At 38.4% G+C, this 12,709-nt stretch overlaps 1 protein-coding gene across 50 annotated transcripts in view; it reads left to right on the forward strand.

Annotated features, from left to right (window-relative positions):
• The window catches only part of TTLL5 (tubulin tyrosine ligase like 5), a 280,660-nt gene that overhangs the window by 67,190 nt on the left and 200,761 nt on the right, over nt 1-12,709 (forward strand). For 25 of the 50 annotated variants that reach the window (XR_011532902.1, XR_011532901.1, XM_070593619.1 and 22 more), the window contains exons 14-18: nt 687-748; nt 1,793-1,887; nt 4,131-4,172; nt 11,490-11,603; nt 11,893-11,984. Coding sequence is in view for 48 of the 50 variants with exons in the window: in XM_070593619.1 (XP_070449720.1) it covers nt 687-748; nt 1,793-1,887; nt 4,131-4,172; nt 11,490-11,603; nt 11,893-11,984 (405 nt within the window). In the remaining 2 variants the exon portion in view is untranslated. The remainder of the gene's footprint in view (nt 1-686; nt 749-1,792; nt 1,888-4,130; nt 4,173-11,489; nt 11,604-11,892; nt 11,985-12,709) is intronic. The other 25 variants (XM_070593608.1, XM_070593616.1, XM_070593629.1 and 22 more) reach the window with 1 other exon arrangement.

Below are 12,709 nucleotides of genomic sequence, written 5' to 3' on the forward strand. Positions count from 1 at the left end.
AGTGATGTGTCAGGTCTAGCAGCCGGAGTGCCCTGGTTCATGGAGGAACACCTCAACGCCAAGGCCAGCATGGCAGTTACTGCCCCAGAGAGGCCTCCAGCTTTCCGTCCGTCTTGTTTCTGTTTCTGTGTGTGTTCTGCTGCATCAACTGGTGGTATTTTGGTATAACCTGTATTTTTTGTCCTCATTTGCAAGCCTGCAAGCTTCAGAAGATTGATTTAGAACAGAAAATGAAGGTTTAAAAAAAAAGTAATAGGTGGCCAAAGTTTCTTTTCTTGCATGTGAATGTGATTTGAGTATTGCAGCAGTAAAAACTAATTTGGATGATGGGCACGGGCATAAAAGAGCGTATTAAATGTTTGAACCTCTAAAATCCGCAGTGATAATGAAGCAGTATTCTTGTGCAAAATTTGAATTGCACAAGACCTTCTGGAATAGAAAGATTGCATGTCAGGGAATCAACGCCTTGGTGCTCGGCCTGCCCTGCAGAGGATGAGTTTAACACCAGGGTTTTATTTCTAGCATTTTTGCCCAGATTTCTTTTTCCTTTTCCATGGATTTGATGTGCTTTATGTGTTGCCTCTCACTGACATTTGGAAGCTTTGCTGTATTGGGGCCCATTAAGGACAGCCGTGCTGTTAACCTCTAAAGTTATAGACTGCTCTCTTCTTTCTCTGTTCTGTTAGTGATGCGCCTCTGGACCTGAAGATTAAAGCCAGTATGATTTCAGATATGTTCACTGTTGTAGGTGAGTAGTAGTGTTTTCTGAAAACTCACATAAAAGTTAACCAGAGCATCCATTTTGTCAGGCTCTATAGGTGTTGCCAACTGGCAGTTCCTAAGCCATGCTGAATGTTTTGTACTAAAAAATTATATTTTCAGGGAAGTGTTTATATGTTTCTACTCCTCCTGGCTCCATCCTGTCCTGAGGCTGAACCACAACTAGGGCTGAGACCTAATTCCTGGGGCATAGGAATTATGAGCTGAGAAAGAGAATTAAGCAAAGATCTAGAGAAAGTATATTTTTCTCTGAGCTAGGATAGTGAAAACCCACTGAAGACGCTTTGTTACAAAGGAGACTGGCTGCATTTCTGCAGACAGCCTCTGCCGGTGTCAACATGAGCCCTTCTGCATTAGTTACGACTGAAGCAGCCCAAGGAAGAAAGCCCTTTCTGAGTAGATAAGCCAAAACTTTGAAATGGAGATGGGCAGTCAGGTGGGTATGTTGTGGGTTTGTTGCTGTTGTTTCCTTAAGTACTGTAAAAAGAGTTACTAAAATGGATTTGAAGTGCTGTAAAACTTAGCTCCGTGGATGGGAATCTGCTTCCTTTGGGAAGTGGAATTAGCCCAGCCCGGTTTCCTAAGCCGTAGACAACCTACAAAGCCCGTTTTGAAGCTGCCAGTAGACCATCTTCAGTAGTTGCAGAAGTGGATCCTTCACAGGACAAGACTCCTCACTTGCTTCTGGATTCTCTTGGAAAAACAACATTATTTTCCAATCACCATCCAGGAAGCCACTTTAAAATAATTTGTTTTTGTTAACAACTGTATGTTTTTAAATGGTGGTTTGCACCTTTTCCCTGAAGTTCGTCAAAAATCTACATCTGTTTTTCCATCCGAATCACATTCAAGCAGACTGTGTATGGGAGAGTTATACCCAATCCTCTTGAGGATAGATCTCTGTAATATTATGACGATGAAACTAAGTTTGTACTTCTAAAGAAAAGACGCAGCTAAACCTGCTAATTTCTTAGAAAATCGCAGGTTTTAATGTTTCCCATTCCCCATTCAGGATTTGTGTGCCAAGATCCTGCCCAGCGGGCATCAACCCGGCCACTTTATCCCACCTTTGAGTCTTCCAGGCGAAACCCTTTCCAGAAACCTCAGGTAAGCAAATTGAGCAGCGGGGAGCCCAAAGGAGGCTTATTGGAAAGTGGCCACTGATGTAAATGAGTGAGCTGAAGCGCTGTGGGTAGGAGGGCACTCAGGACAGCCTTTGGGGATCATTCTAGACAGCAGGCAGTGGCATTCAGCTGTGGCTGATAGCTTATGCTTTCAGGGCTTTCACACAAACTTACTCTCTGCTTTTTTCTTGTCCTTCTTTTTTCATTATATTTCTTTTTTTCTTTCTCTTTTTAAAAATCATCCTCTTTTTTTCTCAAATTGATACACCCATAAACAGGGCATAGAGAGGGAGCCTACAAATTCTTAGTCATGACTCTGCTACGTTCTTTTTGATCTTCAGACTAGCTTCATAACGAAGATGCTCGATTGGAGTAATATCTTCTCTTCAAAAGACCCCTCAGTGATGATGAGGTGTTGATTGAAGTTAAATGAGATAAATGCCTACAGAAATGTATGCATGTCTGAAACGTCGTTTGATCAAGCATTACTCCCGTCTTTGTGTATTCGGTGTTTTTGTTCCAGTTAAACCAACTAGCTAGTCATTCTGTCTACTCATTCCATCTTCTAATCGGTCCCTGCCTGCCCAGACCTGGCTAGTGTCCACTTCTGTTTCTTTGCCTTTAACATTTTTTCTTACCTAAAAGGTCCACCTTCCTCCTCTCTTCCCATATGGATTGATTGCCTTGCCTGCTCAGAAGTTGGGAGATCATTCTGATTAAATCCATCCCCTGTGTCATGACCTTTACTTTTCATTTCAACATCGTTTACTTGTTCTCTATTGCATTGTTTTGCATTCATTGATTTGTTGCTTTTGAATTGTCCAGTACTCCCCTGCTAGAGTACAAGCTCTTTGAAGGCAGAAACAGCTTCTTCCCCCTCCCTCCTCCCTCCCTTTCCCCTCTCCCCCCTTTCATTCCTCCCTGACCTCTACTTTAGCCCTCCACTCCTCCCTTTTCTCCTCCCACTTGCCTTCCTCCTCTTCTTCCTTTTGCTTGCTGGTCTCATTTAGAGCCGTGCTATTTCTGTTTGCCAAGCTCATATACTATTATATATTCAGATAAATTTTCATTGGAACAAGGTTTGCAAACTCAGATGCCTGTAGGGGCTGCAGGTGGACTATGTAGATAAGTAAATCGGGCCAGGTATAATACAGCTAAGAATGATGTGACAGGTAAACTGGAGAGTGCATGCCTTATGTAAAAAGGGGCATCTGTTTTACTAATGTGCCCTAGCTGATCACTGCCATGTGTGAGTATGAGCCAAGTGTTGTCAGATCTTCTGACTGTCAAGAGAAATCAGAAATCTTATTTTAAAATATTGGCAACTAGTTCAATGAAAAAAAATACTATGCAGACATAACATGTCTTTGAGCTGGATTTAGTCTTCGGGCTAGCTATCTGTGACCTCTTGCTCTAAAATTATTCCCTATTAGTATTAGTGTTATGATGTGGAAAATGGTGTATGATATTTTAAAGGGTATTCTCTTGGATTAGAAGTAAAACCAGGCAGCAAAGTTGTGCTTAATCAGTACATCATCACAGATCAAAGAGTTTTCTTTAATTTTTAATACGAAAAGTAGAGGATTAACCAAAGTGTACTAGGGAAACTGGATTTAGGCAATCACATTCCTTTGCAAATTGTCTCCTACAATATCTGTGGTAAGAGCCACAGGATTGCGTATAAAGGATTCTGAATGTTTCTGTGCAGCTTGAACAGAGTTTCTGCCAAGTTTCACCCCAGGGGTAGCTGGATGTCAATCTTGGGTGAATTGATCCCTTTTCTTATTTGCCTGTCAGCTTTTATTGGTGACTCTGCAAGTAGAGAGTCTATTCACTGTTTGTTTTGCTAACTTGTAGGTAACAGCATGACTTCATCCATAAGTCACCTACAGGACACTCACTTAAAGGCTAAAGAAACTGTAGATGAGTTATGTGTGCTGTGTGAAATTTATCAGGTGGAGTAGTAACTTCAGGATCCTCAGACCGTGACACGGGGATTGTGCTCTCAGTGGTGAGAGGATGAGACTGGAATAGAAACACCATAGGAGAAAGCAGTGTGAAAAATAATAAATGCTCTATTCTGCCAAGCACAAAGGGTAGGGCTCTTGCTTTTGGTCTCTGCTTGGAGGTCATTTTTTCCTTTTTTATATTATAAATGTAGGAGTTGGAAAATACAGGTATGTTAGGAGAAGATAAGGCTTTATTCCATTTTTCTGTCTTTTATAGCGTCCAGTATCTGCACAGTTTCAATCATCAGACACCAAACAGGTAAGTTCTGGATCATTTGGAGACTTCATTCAAATTTTTACTTCCATTCCAGATGGAAAGCCTTTTAGCTTCACTCTTTCATGGTACATATTTCATGCACCTGCTTTTTGAACAGTTTAATAACATAGAATATGTGGTAATGGATACACACAGAGGTCTTTTCAGATACAGAATAAAGAGTAGAGATTTCAGGAATTTATGAATCCTTTTTCCTGATAGTGCTTATGCTGTGTTGGAGGCAGTTGAATTTAAATGATGAGCAAGGCTGAGAGGCATATCTATCACTTTGACCAAAATATTCCAGAAAGGAAATATAGTTCACAACTAACCTTTCTTTTGTTCAGACGTCTTATGAAACATAGTATTGTCAGTAGTTTAATAGGGGAAATGTTTTTGCATTAGGTATTGGCTATATTTGAGTTTCTTAGATGATGTTTCTTACGTAGTGATTTGCAGTTTTATGAATCTTAGAAATTCCACGGGAATGCTACCTTTGAAATAAAGACAAAGTATTTTATGTCCATCTCTTAATGATCAGCGTTTGCCCTCTTACTGTTCTTGTTAGCAGTACTTGAGATTAACTGTTGCTTTCTTCTATGCGTGTGAGGGTACTGCTCCTGCTATTTGATGCTTTGATATGAGGGATGTAGATGTTCTCTTATGTAAGTGTGTCACTTGCAACTATTAGTTCTTTAACAAAAAGCTCTATATTTATTTTGGCATTTGTGCTGTCTGATAGTTTCTGGTAAGCTTAGAAGCTTGAATTGTAACTTTCTTAACTAGTGTTTTTTTTTTTTCTTCTTGAGGAAGATTAGCCCTGAGCTAACATCTATGCCAGTCTTCCTCCACCTTATATGTGTGTCGCCACCACAGCATGGCTGATGAGTGGCATAGATCCGCATCCAGGATCTGAACCTGTGAACCCAGGCTGCTGAAGCACAGGGTGCCGAATTTAACCACTACGCCAAAGTGCTGGCCCCCTTAGCTACTGTTTTTGATAAAGTGATTTACGTGGTTTAAAAGAATCCAAGAAATGAAAAAAAGACTTGTCTAGTTGTCTAGTATTTGGTAACTGGTTAATGTGGTTCTGTAATCAAATTTTGGTGTTTATTTTGTAGAATTAAAAACTCTGTAATAGTAGTGTTTTATATTTAGCGAGTACCTAAGTATGCTAGCTGCTCTCCATGACAGAAAAAACAAAAAAAAGGCCGTTAACTTCAAAGAGCTTACATTATAAATATCTCTTGAACTAATCTACTTAAGGAGAATATTAAAAGAACTATTTCATAGCCTGCTAAATTTGACTCCAAAGAAGTGTCTGATACGTAATTCTAATCTCAGTGTCCCTTTACCCATTTTAATTCTGTTACTTCCGGCCCCACTGCTTGAAGTGCCGTAAGTTGCGATAGCCTGTGGACGAGCAAGACTGTCTCTAGTAGTCAGGTATTTGCACACTGCTAACGTGACACAGAGCCTTTCTGGCTTTGTTCAGGCAACTTCATACATGTTGAATTTTTCTATTGTTCTTCGCAATGTTCTCTTTGTCACTGTCTTTCTGTTAATGAAGCACTTTCGACTCCACAGTTGTTTCGTCAGAGCTAAGTGAAAAAAGAGAAGAAATTCTCTGCTCTGGCCATTTAGACTATGTCAGATTTTCTTTTTCTGTTGTTGTCGGATTGTGAAGTCACAATTTTTTACCTGTTCTCTGAGTCTTCCTTTTTAATCCATTATCTCTTTCTACATTTCTCCCTTCCCTTGAATGCCTATGGTTTAAATTTTTCACTCACCAGCAATTACTTTTTAGTGTTCCAAGGCTAGTGGCATGGTTTTGTGGGAAGAACTTGGACTTTAAAGTCAATAGACCTGGGTTCAAATCTGAGCTCTTGCAGTAACCAGCTGTCACACCTTGGTCAAGTTCCCTTACGTCTCTTAGGCCACTTCCCACATCTGTCACATGAGGATAATAATACGTATGTGGTGAGAAAGAAATGATAAAACCTAGGTAAATATTAGGGATGGTTCTGGAGCCATAGTTTATCCCCAGAAGATTTAGTCCCTTTCACACTTTGAGTCCTATTTTGATTTTCCTTGTTCTGTTGTCAGTATGTGCTGTTATTTTGATATTCATTTATCTGTAGTCATGTTTTTTCACATTTGCTTACATCCACAAATGCAAATTAACTAATTAGTTAATTTAGTTATTCATCCTCCCAGACAGTAATGAAGATTCTAAATAATGCTTAATCAGTACCCATTCCTGAAATCACTTCCTAACTTGATTCACTGCTATTTATCTTATCCTCTAGTTACACCTTTCAACTGTTTTCAGTTTTTATTGGTGTATTTTATTCATTATATCATGACACTAAGCCCTGATTGGAAATATAATTAAGAATAAAAGTTTGATGAAATTTTCACAAGTGCTCTAAAATCCAAAGACATTAAATATATTCGCTATATTCCCCTTTTTTGTCATTTTGTCCTAAAAGTAAAAATTTTAAAGCATGTTTTAAAATAATTAAAGCAGTCTCTATCCTACTGTTCTTCATGAGCCCATTAGACTCTAAATGTTTATGGATTTTTTTCTTTTAATATTTGTTCCGTTATTTTACTAGGGATTCGAGTTAGACTTGCCAGGCGGTAATCACCAGGAGCATACTTCTTACATTTTTGAAGATTGCTACCCCATTTGTTTTTTTCTAATCCTCTGGTACCTCCTCAGTTCTTCATGATTTTTCAAACATAATTGTAAGTGGTTTTGGTAAGTTTTTTTTGTTTTTAAAGCCATTTCCCTTAATAACAAGATGCATGTCTCTCAGACCTGCTGACTTACATTTATTCCAAATTTCCAGATGTTGCATCTCCTTTTTTACTGTAACACAAACCTACTTACTTGCTTTTTTTTCCCCCTAATTTCAGAGTATGCTTTTGGTTATCATTATATTTAAACCTTCTCTATTAGCCATTTTTTGTTTATTTCTCCCCAGATTTATTCACATGTGATCCTTTTGTTCATTTTCTTTCATTTGATAGCATTAATTCATTTTGCTTTTTAAACTTGACTTTAGCTTTTATTTTATAGATGGCAAGATGCATCACATACAAATTGAGCTATTTCTAGTTAATTTGTTTTTGACACAGAATTCCAAACTTTGTAGAACAGGATGTGTTCTCTGTCAAACAGATTTTATTTTTGCCCCTCAATTATAGTATCTTTTAGAATACCTCACCTTTTTCATATTCTACATTTTGCTCAGTTCTTCTCATACTGGTACTTTCCAAATTTCTTTAGGCTGAGAATCTTGCTTCTGATTCCACATCTGTTTCTTACTGCTTTGAGTGGGGACAGGTGGTTGCTTGTCTCAATAATTTGACATTCTCAGTCCTTCCCTAGCAGTGAAGGTTAGATGTGTAAAGGTTTCTTCTCTGGGTGTATTTCTGAAACATAAGTTGTACTAATGATAATTTAACATCTTTGGTGCATGTTGTGTGGCAGAATTCTTACCTGCACAGTAATTTGGCAGTTTAAAGTCTTTCTGGGCACCTAGTGGTTGAAATTGTGTGTCATCCAGCCAGACGCAGTGGTTCTCTTTGAGTTCAGAGGAGCTTTATTTCCTTGGTGCCTCCAGTCAATTCATTAGAATATGTGGATTTATTGTATCTATCTCCCAGGGAATGTCGCTGAGCTGATATGCCCAAAGTCAAAACCACAGAATGGCCTGCGTTTGGACTGTTTTGTTCTTGTTTTTGACAGCACTGATGGCCATTCAAATCAGTCTGATTCCTTTTTTCTTTTACTTTGCTTTTAATCTCCAGGTATGTCTCATTGGCACTTATAAGCATTTCTATTTTCTTTCTTTCTTTGTTCTCTTTTCTTTTCCCGTTTTCTCTCTGCCTTTTCTCTAACCTATATGTATAATTCAGGCCATATTCCTTAATAGTTCGTTTCATTGATTAATGTGGGTAGGATTCAACCAGTGGTCTAGGAAAGTAATGCTTTATTGTTCCTGTAAAAATACATTTCTCTGTAAACCAGTACAGCAGATACTATGTTGATGAAAAAAATTTTCTCTGGTCTCAAATTTATTGAAAAGCTGAGATTGGCAAAATACTTTTTCTAGTCTGATATTTTCCAGGAGCTTCCCCAAAGACGCAGAAACCTGGGTGGATTTTAGAGAGGCATTTGAGACACCGTCGCTACAGCAGCTACAACTTTTCACCTCTCTCCTTCTCAGCCTTCTCGATAGTTTAGATTGAAATAAAGAAGTGAAGAGATTAAAGGAGTTTCTAGGCACATTCTTTCTCCTTGGAGTGGCATTGACCTTTTCTTTGCAGCCTGGTGATATTTGTGGCATTAAAAGAGTGAAGCCATTAGCCTATGGGAGTTAACAGCTGGGGCATTCAACTAACAAGCACTATTACACTTCAGCCCCTTCCTTTTTCAAACCACCCAAACGCCCTGGCCAGGAGCACCTGCCTGAATTCCTACATGCCCCACCCACACAGCCCACACGTATGCACGCAGTAGCTAGAGTTAGAATTGTGGGCTGTGAGTAACAAAAGAATGGTTGTGAATGTGTATGGGAGACAACTCTTTGAAAGTGACTAGGAGAGAAGGTTGAGTTTTTGGGTGCTAGTTCATTGTTTACGGGAGCAGGTTTAGATTAGTAGAGGAAAGTTGCAACATAATTATATTCTCAATCTCAGGAAGCCAGGAATGTCATGCTATCATGAAGCAGTTTCACAAAGATGAAAATTGGGTTCTTGAAAAGCAAAAAAAAATTAAGATAAAGAGATAAAAAAGAAAAATAAGAAACAAATAAGAAAACATAAATAAAAATTTAAAAACCAGACAAAAAAATGAACAAAAACAAAAAGACAACACCAAAAAAAATTTGGAAAACAAAAATTGAGGTGCTCATTAGATGTTATTCACTGTTGGCGTGACCGTGTTATAAATATGACCATGCATTCCTTAAAACTGTTCCAATAGGTAATAACTATTTCTTAAAATAGTTTTATTATTAACCTTTTAATACAGATTTTAGTTTATCAACACTTCTAAAATTTTTTCTATTGTAAAATGCTTAATTGTTATTTTGATTACATCATTTAAATGGGTGCTTACTTCGTACTCTCTTCTTACATAATTTCAGAGGTCTTTAAGATACTCGTAAAGAGTGTAGGTGATAAGGCACCTTAACTTTGGAGGATGTACTGCTGGTGGCTTTCTGCTCAGAGCCATGTTGTTACACGTAAAGTAGATAAGTATTTTTAGCAAACAGTAAGTAGTGTGTGAAAATGAGAAAAGCCCTCCAAGCATCCATTTGTATTTTGGCTTTTCCAAATTATACATTAAATAAGCATTCCCACTTTCAATTTTTTTTTAATGATTATATTACTCATATTGATTACCTTCCTAAATCTTTAAACTCTCCTCTTGATTCTCCTCTCATTCCAACACATACTGTTGAATGTATTCCCAGGAATTGGAAGGGAGTTAAAATTTTTCCCAAAATCCTCTGCAGAGTTTTATTCTAACCATGATTGATCTGTGTGTCAGCACATTCATTCATTTGTTTATTTATTCAACAAATATTTATTGATCTCCTATCCCATGCCAAGTACTCAACTGGATGCTGCAGATTCCACAGGGAAAGCTAAGCAGATCAGGTCTCTGCCTTCACATGTTGCTTATATCTGCTGACTTCATGATTTTTCTTTATATGGGTCTCCCATCCTGGAGTTGCCTATCAGAAAATCTATTTTTTTAATAACTCCCATGCTAGCTTTGAAGATTGGTGTGTATTGGTCTCCCTTGTGTCCAGAGGTAAAACCATTCATGGTTATTTGTGTACACGGGTGTATTCGTTGGCTTGGGCTGCCATAAAAAAATACCGTAGACTCGGTGGCTTAAACCACAGAAATTTATTTCTCACAGTTCTGGAGGTTGGTAAGTCCAAGATCAGGGTGCTGCCAAGGTAGGTTTTGTTCTGGGGCCTCTCCTCTTGGCTTGTAGGTGTTCACCATCTGGCTGTGTGCTCACATGACCTCTTCTGTGTGAATACTTGGGCCGAGAGAGTGTGCAAGCTCTCTAGGGTCTCTCATTTTGAGGGCACTGATCCCGTCAGAGCAGAGCCTTACCCTCCTGACCTCATCTAACCCTAATCACCTCCCAAGACCCTCATCTCCAAATACCATCACATTGGTGGTTAGGGCTTCAACATATGAATTTGAGGGGACACAGACATTCAACCCATAGCAATGGGTATTGCTGAAAAGGTCAAAAGTTAATTACCAAAATGCCTTCCATAGGTAATCTACACAAAGAGAAAAAATAAACAATAGCTCCTGACAATGGGGATGCTTCTCACTGGTCAGTGTTATGTCTTGGAATTGAAAATGACAATTTACATCCACATTTCTTGAATTATTTCTTATTCTTCCATACTTGGCAGATTTGTCTTATCAGTTACTTCATCTGTTTCAATAATAGTATATTCTCTTGCTTCATACCTGACTTCCCTTGTTACCTTTATATTTCCGTGCTTTCATAACATCAAACTCACTTAAAACTTCTGTTCCCAGATGACTTTCCTCATCGTCATTCAGACGGTGAAACAGCCCAGATCATCTCTGGGGATCCCTGATGAACAAGGCACATTTGGCTGCCTTCTTGGAGTACCCAGGGCAGTCTTTCTTGATTGAGTTCTCTTGAAGTCCAGCAGCCACAGTATTTCTCAAGTTGTAGCCTTTTAGTCACAGCTCTTTTCTCTGTCACTGATGACTCTCCTCTCAACATTCCCCCCCTCAAGTTCTGAAACATCCCACAGCCCAGCTTTTACATCGGTGGCTTAATAGATTGCTCCTTGGTTTTCTGTCTTATGTCTCAGTTCTTCTAACTCTCCTTCCCCAGTGCTGAAAAGAATTTGGTTATTTACTGAAGTAAATACACACTTAATTTTATATTGAGGTTATTTTCAGATTTTATTCCATATCCTTGAAAATATTACGTGTACTCTAAACCAGGATTAGAAGTATGTACTAGCTTAGAAAGCCACATGGACATCTTTTTTTTTTCTACTTGTTTCTCTCAACCCATAGTGTTTTCCTCCTATTCTGTTTTCTCATCTTGCCTTTGAGTTTACTAGCTTTCATCTGTTTCCTAGGGTTTGAGGCTAAGAGATTAATTACAGAAAATGGGCTTTGGATTTGAGCTTATATGTATTAGGAAATAATGATGTTGAGGGACTGAACAGAAGGAAATGAAGAGAGATGGTGAAAACTTTTGCTTGTTTTTGTTTTCCTTCTCCTTAGCGTTCCCGTCCACTCTCTGCCAGTGATGCGGAAATGAAAAACCTTGTGGGTTCAGCCCGGGAGAAGGTGCCGGGGAAGTTAGGTGGTTCTGTGCTCGGTCTGTCAATGGAGGAGGTAAAGATAACTCCCTTTCAGGCCTCTATGGGTTAACACAGGGTTCAGTGAAAATTAATGAGTCATTCCTAACATTCATGACCAACTCGTATCTTAGATCGAAAAGAGAAAAATTCAAGATGGGAGAAATTTCTTCTCAGAAGACAGCATCTTAAATGGAATTAATTCCTCCCTTCGTGCTGCTCTCATATTCTTAGGTCATAACTCTCTTGCTCTGTCCTATAATCACATGGATTCCAGTGTTCAAAATAGATACTCATTTTATTTTATTTTCTCTTCCTTCATGTAGATCAGAGTTTTACGAAGAGTGAAGGAAGAGAACGATCGGAGAGGTGGATTTATTCGCATATTCCCTACATCAGAGACATGGGAAATATATGGGTGAGGTGACTACCTTTTTTTATTAGATCTGTACCTTAGGTCCATAGAATTGGATTAATTGTGACACAGTGTTGTCACTGCTCCCCATTTGCTGCCTTTCTTACTGTTTATTCGTTTATAATAATATGAATGTTATCCAACTCAAGAACTAGAGCTCTAACACTAGTTTAATCTACTTGTGCATTATTCCTCTCTCTTTTTGAATCCCCTCACTCCCTCCTAACTAGTCCCCTAACCCCTAACAGAGTAGACACTGTCCTAAATTTTGTGGTTATCATTACCTTGATTTGAAAAAGAAAATTGTTTTATCATCTGTGTGTGTGCCTGAACAATATATTGTTTACTTTTGATCATCATTGAGATCTTGTTTATGTGCAATTAAATGCATCCATTTTAAGTGTACAGTTTGATGAGTTTTGACAAATATGAACACCCAGTATAACCACCACCATCACCACAATCAAGATGCAGAACCCTTCCATCACCTCTGGTCTGTGTGTGTGTCTTGATTACTGGAGCTTTTATACTGAGTCTTGAAATTAGGTAGTGTGAGTCTTTCAACTTTGTTCTTTTTCAAAAGTATTTTGGCTATTTTGTGTCCTTTGTATTTCAAAGAAATTTTAGAATTTGTCAATTTCTGCACAAAGGCTGATGGCTTTTGATTGGGATTGCAGTAAGTGTATAGATTAATTTTGGGAGAGTGGATGTTTTAACAATATTGAACT

Source organism: Equus przewalskii, chromosome 25, assembly GCF_037783145.1.
Source record: "Equus przewalskii isolate Varuska chromosome 25, EquPr2, whole genome shotgun sequence".
In the NCBI taxonomy this organism is placed as follows: domain Eukaryota; kingdom Metazoa; phylum Chordata; class Mammalia; order Perissodactyla; family Equidae; genus Equus; species Equus przewalskii.